This window comes from Anomaloglossus baeobatrachus, chromosome 8 (assembly GCF_048569485.1).
Source record: "Anomaloglossus baeobatrachus isolate aAnoBae1 chromosome 8, aAnoBae1.hap1, whole genome shotgun sequence".
NCBI classification, from domain to species: domain Eukaryota; kingdom Metazoa; phylum Chordata; class Amphibia; order Anura; family Aromobatidae; genus Anomaloglossus; species Anomaloglossus baeobatrachus.
The window spans coordinates 245,291,294-245,301,301 of NC_134360.1; the positions used below are offsets into that span (position 1 = coordinate 245,291,294).

A 10,008-nucleotide genomic window follows, 5' to 3' on the forward strand; every position below is an offset into this window, starting at 1 on the left:
CGGATGAATTCTGAAGTGTACCGGGATATACTTTCAGCCCAGATTCAGCCAAATGCCGCAAAGTTGATCGGACGGCGCTTCATAGTACAGATGGACAATGACCCCAAGCATACAGCCAAAGCTACCCAGGAGTTCATGAGTGCAAAAAAGTGGAACATTCTGCAATGGCCAAGTCAGTCACCAGATCTTAACCCAATTGAGCATGCATTTCACTTGCTCAAATCCAGACTTAAGATGGAAAGACCCACAAACAAGCAAGACCTGAAGGCTGCGGCTGTAAAGGCCTGGCAAAGCATTAAGAAGGAGGAAACCCAGCGTTTGGTGATGTCCATGGGTTCCAGACTTAAGGCAGTGATTGCCTCCAAAGGATTTGCAACAAAATATTGAAAATAAAATTTTTCTTCGGCGCTCCATTGGGAGACCCAGACGATTGGGTGTATAGCACTGCCTCCGGAGGCCACACAAAGCAATTACACTAAAAAGTGTAAGGCCCCTCCCCTTCTGGCTATACACCCCCAGTGGGATCACTGGCTCACCAGTTTTCTGCTTTGTGCGAAGGAGGTCAGACATCCACGCATAGCTCCACTGTTTAGTCAGCAGTAGCTGCTGACTCTATCGGATGGAAGAAAAGAGGGCCCATATAGGGCCCCCAGCATGCTCCCTTCTCACCCCACTTGCGGTTTGTAAGGTTGAGGTACCCATTGCGGGTACGGAGGCTGGAGCCCACATGCTGTTTTCCTTCCCCATCCCCCTGAGGGGCTCTGTGGAAGTGGGATCTTACCGGCCCCCAAACCCTGAGGCCGAGCTCCATCCACAGACCCAGAGACCCTGCTGGAGGAGCTGAGTACAGTCAGGGACAAGGCCCTGCAACGTTCAGGTACTCTGTGTCCCCGCACAGACAGGCCACGCACACTCCAGGCTTGCTGGGTGTGCTAGTGCGCCGGGGGCACTAGCGCTGCGCGCTTGGGTTAGAGTCACTGCAGCTTAGCTGAGTGATTTTATGTCTTGGGAACTACCGCGCCGGCCGCTCCGGGAGCGGCGGCGCCGCTGGGACTTGTAGTGCGCCGGGGACTCGTGCTGCCCGCGCTTTTACGGCGGCAGCGCTCATGCATCAATAGACATCAAAGATGCTTATCTCCACGTGCCGATTGCTACAGAGCACCAACGTTTTCTACGTTTCGTGATAGGAGACGACCATCTCCAGTTCGTAGCTCTGCCATTTGGTCTGGCGACAGCCCCACGGGTTTTCACCAAGGTCATGGCGGCAGTGGTAGCAGTCTTGCATTCTCAGGGACACTCGGTGATCCCTTACTTGGACGATCTACTTGTCAAAGCACCCTCTCAAGAGGCATGCCAACACAGCCTGAATGTTGCGCTGGAGACTCTCCAGACTTTCGGGTGGATCATCAACTTTTCAAAGTCAAACCTGGCACCGACTCAATCACTAACGTATCTTGGCATGGAGTTTCATACTCTCTCAGCGATAGTGAAGCTTCCGCTGGACAAGCAGCGGTCTCTACATACAGGGGTGCAGTCTCTCCTTCAGGGTCAGTCGCACCCCTTAAGGCGCCTCATGCACTTCCTAGGGAAGATGGTGGCGGCAATGGAGGCAGTCCCGTTCGCGCAGTTTCATCTGCGTCCAAATGGTCCCTTCACCCGGACGTGTTTCAGGAAATCTGCCGCCGCTGGGGGGTGCCGGACGTCGACCTAATGGCGTCTCGGCACAACAACAAGGTCCCGACCTTCATAGCGCGGTCTCGCGATCAAAGAGCTCTGGCGGCAGACGCCTTAGTGCAAGATTGGTCGCAGTTCCGGCTCCCTTATGTGTTTCCACCTCTGGCACTCTTGCCCAGAGTGTTACGCAAGATCAGATCCGATTGCGGCCGCGTCATACTCGTCGCCCCAGACTGGCCGAGGAGGTCGTGGTACCCGGATCTGTGGCATCTCACGGTCGGCCAACCGTGGGCACTACCAGACCGTCCAGACTTACTGTCCCAAGGGCCGTTTTTCCATCGGAATTCTGCGGCCCTGAACCTGACTGTGTGGCCATTGAGTCCTGGATCCTAGCGTCTTCAGGATTATCCCAAGGGGTCGTGGCCACCATGAGACAGGCTAGGAAGTCCACTTCTGCTAAGATCTACCACAGAACGTGGAAGATTTTCTTATCCTGGTGCTCTGCACAAGGAGTATCTCCCTGGCCATTCGCGTTACCTGTCTTTCTTTCCTTCCTGCAATCTGGGTTGGAAAAGGGCTTGTCGCTCGGCTCCCTTAAAGGGCAAGTCTCGGCACTATCCGTGTTTTTTCAGAAGCGTCTAGCACGACTTTCTCAGGTGCGCACGTTCCTGCAGGGGGTTTGTCATATCGTACCTCCGTACAGGCGGCCGTTAGATCCGTGGGATCTAAACAAGGTCCTTGTTGCTCTCCAGAAGCCGCCCTTCGAGCCTCTGAGGGATGTTTCACTTTCTCGACTCTCACAGAAAGTGGCCTTTCTGGTAGCGGTCACGTCTCTTCGGAGAGTGTCCGAACTTGCAGCTCTGTCATCCAAGGCTCCTTTCCTGGTGTTCCACCAGGACAAGGTAGTGCTGCGCCCCATTCAGGAGTTTCTCCCTAAGGTGGTATCCTCTTTTCATCTTAATCAGGATATCTCCTTGCCTTCCTTTTATCCGCATGCAGTTCATCGGTATGAAAAGGATTTACATTTGTTGGATCTGGTGAGAGCACTCAGAATCTACATTTCCCGCACGGCGCCCCTGCGCCGTTCGGATGCACTCTTTGTCCTTGTCGCTGGTAAGCGCAAAGGGTCGCAGGCTTCCAAAGCCACCCTGGCTCGATGGATCAAAGAACCAATTCTTGAAGCCTACCGTTCTGCTGGGCTTCCGGTTCCATCAGGGCTGAAGGCCCATTCTACCAGAGCCGTGGGTGCGTCCTGGGCATTACGACACCAGGCTACGGCTCAACAGGTGTGCCAGGCAGCTACCTGGTCGAGTCTGCACACTTTCACCAAACATTATCAGGTGCATACCTATGCTTCGGCGGACGCCAGCCTAGGTAGAAGAGTCCTGCAGGCGGCAGTTGCCTCCCCGTAGGGGAGGGCTGTCTTGCAGCTCTAACATGAGGTATTTCTTTACCCACCCAGGGACAGCTTTTGGACGTCCCAATCGTCTGGGTCTCCCAATGGAGCGCCGAAGAAGAAGGGAATTTTGTTACTTACCGTAAATTCCTTTTCTTCTAGCTCCTATTGGGAGACCCAGCACCCGCCCTGTTGTCCTTCGGGATTTTTGGTTGTTTTTCGGGTACACATGTTGTTCATGTTGAACGGTTTTTCAGTTCTCCGACGTTACTTCGGAGTGAATTTGTTTAAACCAGTTATTGGCTTTCCTCCTTCTTGCTTTTGCACTAAAACTGGTGAGCCAGTGATCCCACTGGGGGTGTATAGCCAGAAGGGGAGGGGCCTTACACTTTTTAGTGTAATTGCTTTGTGTGGCCTCCGGAGGCAGTGCTATACACCCAATCGTCTGGGTCTCCCAATAGGAGCTAGAAGAAAAGGAATTTACGGTAAGTAAACAAAATTCCCTTCTTTTTTTTGGGTTTGGTTTATTTGTCCAATTACTTTTGACCTCCTAAAATGTGGAGTGTTTGTAAAGAAATGTGACAATTCCTACAATTTCTATCAGATATTTTTGTTCAAACCTTCAAATTAAACGTTACAATCTGCACTTGAATTCTGTTGTAGAGGTTTCATTTCAAATCCAATGTGGTGGCATGCAGAGCCCAACTCGCCAAAATTGTGTCACTGTCCAAAGATTTCTGGACCTAACTGTATATAAAGTATTACATTCTAGCTTATAATGCATCACGTGTCATATAATAGCGCCCTCAAGTGGCCAGTCATTTATTGAGGGATCACCAGGAGATTAAATCATATAAAGTAATATTTTATTAATTACAAAAGAACAAAACAATACGTGGATCTTCACACTGGAGGTGAAGGCACACAAAATGACAATAAAAACACTAAAAACAACAATCCCCTGGCCAATAGCCATAAATGAAATATGATGTATCGCAATAGAAAAATTTATTCAACACCCCTCTTATAGATGTGTAATGCAAAAATGCTAAGTAGCCTGCACAAAATAATTCATCAGAATACCTGTAAAGGTATTGTCAGTGTACACATTAGATCGGCCTCTGGTAGTGGAACGAGTGGAAAGGCTGTAGGGCCCCTGTGATCGAAGAGGGGTCACCAGCAAGTAGGACACTCGTAAGGCGTCTGGATTATAAATTATGAATTATATGTGGCACCCAATAATAAGTATCAGACCCCAGAGAAAACGGAAACTCCTGGGAAAATATACAGACGGCACCAAATAATGTAAACCAACCCCAGGGCTAGCATGCTAAAATGTGCACATCAGACATAGCAGTGGACAGCGAGTATAGGTACCCCATCTAGAGTATAGTATAGGTACCCCATCTAGAGTATAGTATAGGTACCCCATCTAGAGCTGATCAATTTTTGATCAAATAAATCAACTGGGTAAAAAGGTGAGCACAGTCCATATACAGCGCCTGCAAGGTAGAATATAACATGCGTATACGGCAATACCTGGGCACTAAGTGCTGTGGCTGTGCAGGCTAGCTGAACAAGAACATATCTAAACGGCACCGAATACAATAAATCACCCCTAGGGCTGGCGTAGTATAATGTGGCTGTGCAATGGGAGTGCAGGCAAAGCAGAGTACCAATATAGTAAGAGGGGTGGGATACTTTGGCAAGGTTACCCCACGCGTATCGCCTCCATACAGAAGGCTTCCTCAGGGGAAGAAAAGCAGGCCTGCACTCTATCACATTTTAGGACAGTGAGTATGGGCTGTTGCTGCACTCCCATTAGAGTACTGTCCGGTTAACTTGCACAGCCACAGCAGTCTGTGCCTAGGTATTTGTCCTATATGCTTTCTATACTCTATTTTGTATGTGCTATATATGGACTGTGCCTACCTTTATATCCGGTTGACCTATTTTTCTATAGATAGATATGTTCTAGACGTGGTACTTATATTTGCTGTCTACTACTCTGCTTGCTTGATGTGCACATTATACTACGCTAGCCCTAGGGGTGATTTATAGTATTCGGTGCCGTTTAGATATTTTCTTCTTCAGCTAGCCTGCACAGCCACAGCACTTAGTGCCCAGGTATTGCCGTATACGCATGTTATATTCTACCTTGCAGGCGCTGTATATGGACTGTGCTCACCTTTTTACCCAGTTAATTTATTTGATCAAAAATTGATCAGCTCTAGATGGGGTACCTATACTATACTCTAGATGGGGTACCTATACTATACTCTAGATGGGGTACCTATACTATACTCTAGATGGGGTACCTATACTATACTCTAGATGGGGTACCTATACTATACTCTAGATGGGGTACCTATACTATACTCTAGATGGGGTACCTATACTATACTCTAGATGGGGTACCTATACTATACTCTAGATGGGGTACCTATACTCGCTGTCCACTGCTATGTCTGATGTGCACATTTTAGCATGCTAGCCCTGGGGTTGGTTTACATTATTTGGTGCCGTCTGTATATTTTCCCAGGAGTTTCCGTTTTCTCTGGGGTCTGATACATATTATTGGGTGCCACATATAATTCATAATTTATAATCCAGACGCCTTACGAGTGTCCTACTTGCTGGTGACCCCTCTTCGATCACAGGGGCCCTACAGCCTGTCCACTCGTTCCACTACCAGAGGCCGATCTAATGTGTACACTGACAATACCTTTACAGGTATTCTGATGAATTATTTTGTGCAGGCTACTTAGCATTTTTGCATTACACATCTATAAGAGGGGTGTTGAATAAATTTTTCTATTGCGATACATCATATTTCATTTATGGCTATTGGCCAGGGGATTGTTGTTTTTAGTGTTTTTATTGTCATTTTGTGTGCCTTCACCTCCAGTGTGAAGATCCACGTATTGTTTTGTTCTTTTGTAATTAATAAAATATTACTTTATATGATTTAATCTCCTGGTGATCCCTCAATAGGTATACCCCTTTTCTTCTTTTCAAATTGGTCTATGTTATGGTATACCTGGAGATCCCTGAAGGTGGTGCCCTTCCGTCTTTAAATTTTCTCAAGTGGCCAGTCATTGTAATCACTATTCATATAGAATCCATCAACTTTGTCTGGATGATGTGTATAAGACAAAAGCTCCGAGACCCCAGTCTAATAGAGATGTTCTACTTATATCAGAACCATATAATCAACAATATATAAGTATACACGCCACACTAAGTCACTATATATTTTCTTGAATTACATCCTGTATTATACTCCACAGCTGCACTCACTATTCTGCTGGTGCAGTCACTGTATACATGCATTACATTACTGATCCTGAGTTACCTCCTGTATTATACTCCAGAGCTGCACTCACTATTCTGCTGGTGCAGTCACTGTGTACATACATTACATTACTGATCCTGAGTTACATCCTGTATTATACTCCAGAGCTGCACTCACTATTCTGCTGGTGCAGTCACTGTGTACATACATTACATTACTGATCCTGAGTTACATCCTGTATTATACTCCAGAGCTGCACTCACTATTCTCCTGTGTACATACATTACATTACTGATCCTGAGTTACCTCCTGTATTATACTCCAGAGCTGCACTCACTATTCTGCTGGTGCAGTCACTGTGTACATACATTACATTAGTGATCCTGAGTTACATCCTGTATTATACTCCAGAGCTGCACTCACTATTCTGCTGGTGGAGCCACTGTGTACATAGATTACATTACTTATCCTGTACTGATCCTGAGTTACATCCTGTATTATACTCCAGAGCTGCACTCACTATTCTGCTGGTGGAGCCACTGTGTACATAGATTACATTACTTATCCTGTACTGATCCTGAGTTACATCCTGTATTATACTCCAGAGCTGCACTCACTATTCTGCTGGTGGAGCCACTGTGTACATAGATTACATTACTGATCCTGAGTTACCTCCTGTATTATACTCCAGAGCTGCACTCACTATTCTGCTGGTGCAGTCACTGTATACATACATTACATTACTGATCCTGAGTTACATCCTGTATTATACTCCAGAGCTGCACTCACTATTCTGCTGGTGCAGTCACTGTGTACATACATTACATTACTTATCCTGAGTTACATCCTGTATTATACTCCAGAGCTGCACTCACTATTCTCCTGTTTACATACATTACATTACTGATCCTGAGTTACCTCCTGTATTATACTCCAGAGCTGCACTCACTATTCTGCTGGTGGAGCCACTGTGTACATACATTACATTACTGATCCTGAGTTACATCCTGTATTATACTCCAGAGCTGCGCTCACTATTCTGCTGGTGCAGTCACTGTGTACATACATTACATTACTGATCCTGAGTTACATCCTGTATTATACTCCAGAGCTGCACCCACTATTCTGCTGGTGGAGCCACTGTGTACATACATTACATTACTGATCCTGAGTTACCTCCTGTATTATACTCCAGAGCTGCACTCACTATTCTGCTGGTGGAGCCACTGTGTACATAGATTACATTACTGATCCTGAGTTACCTCCTGTATTATACCCCAGAGCTGCACTCACTATTCTCTCTTGATGCAGGAATTTTATTCCTTTTTTTTTCAGGGTTGATCTATGTGGTCGGTGGAATTAGCCAGGAGGGGATAGAACTGTCTTCAGCGGACGTGTATGATCCCATTGCCGAGCGCTGGCGATCCCTCCCCTGTATGGGCACCCGCAGGGCATACCTGGGCGTAGCCTCTTTGAATGACTGCCTGTATGCGGTGGGCGGCTGGAACGAGAGCCAGGATTTTCTAAACACGGTGGAGAAGTTTTCTTTTGAGGAGGTGATAAGATGAGGACGGGGGGGGGGGGGGATTTGTGTTATGACAGATTTGCAACTAATTGCTTTTATGTTTACAAACGTCACTACTTTACACATCTATCAATGAGCGTACACCTTTAGGCCAAGTGCCCATGGGAGAACATCCCCGCGGATTTTGCCACTGAAAACCCATGGATTTATCTGGATTTTCCAGATAAATCCGCAGGTTTATGCAAGTACAAACACTCACCATGTTACCCTATGTGATTTGGGGAGTGCTGTATCAATGCTGCGGTATGTGCGGCTGCGGAATATGTTGCAGATTTCCCGCAGCCGCATGTAACTGCATGTCAATCATTCCTGCGGAAATTTCTGCGGAATTCCCGCTCCTCCACTATCCACAATATCCGCAGGAATTCCGCATGAAATCTGCACTGTTTCCGCAGGTTTACCGCAACAACTCCGCAGAAATACCGCAGCAATGGATAGCTGCAGATTCCGGGGAGCAGCTGCGGCAAAGTTCGCGGCAACGTTGTCCCGTGGGCACACAGCCTTACCACCAGGCTGTAAACCTCTCCCTAATGCTTCCCATAGCTGGGGGCTGTTACTGTTGCAGGCAGTCTAATCCATCCTCCTCTCCTCTTCGGTCTGATACATTTTACCTGCACTGACACACTGTAACGAACTGTCAGGACATAAGAAAGAAGGGTTTTCTAATGCTTTCTTCTCTCTGCAGGAGAAGTGGGTGGAGGTGGCAGCGATGAGGACCCCCAGAGCCGGCGTCTCTGTGATCAGTGTGAACGGGCTGCTGTACGCCACGGGGGGCAGAGCCAGCTTGGACTTTTCAGCCCCTGTGACGTCTGACTCTGTGGAGGTTTATAACCCACATACGGACTCCTGGACGGAGATTGGCAGCATGATAACGAGTCGCTGTGAGGGCAGCCTGGCCGTGCTCTGACCCCGATGCTGCAGGGGTGGCTCATGGTACAGCCTGATACACCGGTGCCGAGGGTCCGAGGGTGACCAGTGACTAAGAGGGGGCAGCTAGCTACAGAGCGCCATCAATGTTGTTCTTTTACTGGTTTGGGTTGTTTTCTAGCTCTTCAACCCACTAGTATGTGCTGCCCGTTGGGGAGGGGGTAGTCACCAACCCAGGAGACAGTGGTGCACAGGGGTCTGCAGCTCTCATAGTGCAGAGCGTTATAAGAGCACCGGCTTATATCAGTCACATAGGGGTATAAATGTCTCTGGCGGTTTTATCAGTGCCGGAGCGTTATAAGACGCGCGTATACAAGATTCTCAGCACTGGAGCTAGATGAGAAGGTAGGGATCAAAGGGAGCCAGAACGTCCCTACACATCATCTCCCTCATCCCAGGGATTAATATTTATGCCGGAAATCACCCGTAACCTGGAGCAATAGATTTGTCTATCCTTAGCCTGAAATGGCTGATATCTGAAAGCAATAGACTTTTTTTTTATATATATTTGCACAGCAAAAGATGGATTGGAAATAGTGTCCCTTTTTAAGGATTTGCAATAGCAGCTCTGACTTCTGCAGGACTGAGTGATGAAATGGTGCAGTCACCTACGTCAGCGCCGCCGCCGAAAACTTCACCCTATGGAAATGGTGTATTTTAAATAAAGTCAAATTTTAAGCTGGTGAATGGACAAACTAAAGCTAGTGCAGCGCTGCAGTGTAAAGCACGAAGGACAGAAATCATCAGCTCCCGGTGGACAATGCAAGCTCTGGAGTGTCTGATCAGTGGTGTAATGTTTGCAGACGGGGGGTGTATCTGCTGAATATTGGATTTACAGGGTGTAATAAAGCACTTTTCACACGGTCTCTGTGCGGACTCTTATTCATCAAATGCTGAATGGTCTACAAATTGGAAAACTGCAAAGGGGGGTGGATGATCACCGATGGGGGGGGGGGGTCCCAGAATCTGGGGTAGAGTACAGCCACTGGTAGTGATTACTTGTGTCTTGGCTATAGCTTTATGCCTCGGACCTCCACAAACAGCACAAGACCCTCACAGTACAGGGGAACGATAACTACGGGGGCAGAGATGTCAGACAGCACCACATTGGGGAGCGGATTCATTAGGGCT

General features: G+C 47.6%; 1 protein-coding gene across 1 annotated transcript in view; it reads left to right on the forward strand.

The window, feature by feature from the left end:
* IPP (intracisternal A particle-promoted polypeptide) overlaps positions 1 to 9,743 on the forward strand; it is a 19,791-nt gene extending 10,048 nt beyond the window's left edge. The window contains exons 8-9 of the mRNA XM_075320488.1: positions 7,701 to 7,921; positions 8,636 to 9,743. Coding sequence (XP_075176603.1) covers positions 7,701 to 7,921; positions 8,636 to 8,857 — 443 coding nt within the window. The 3' untranslated portion in view covers positions 8,858 to 9,743. The remainder of the gene's footprint in view (positions 1 to 7,700; positions 7,922 to 8,635) is intronic.
* Positions 9,744 to 10,008: the final 265 nt, after the last annotated feature.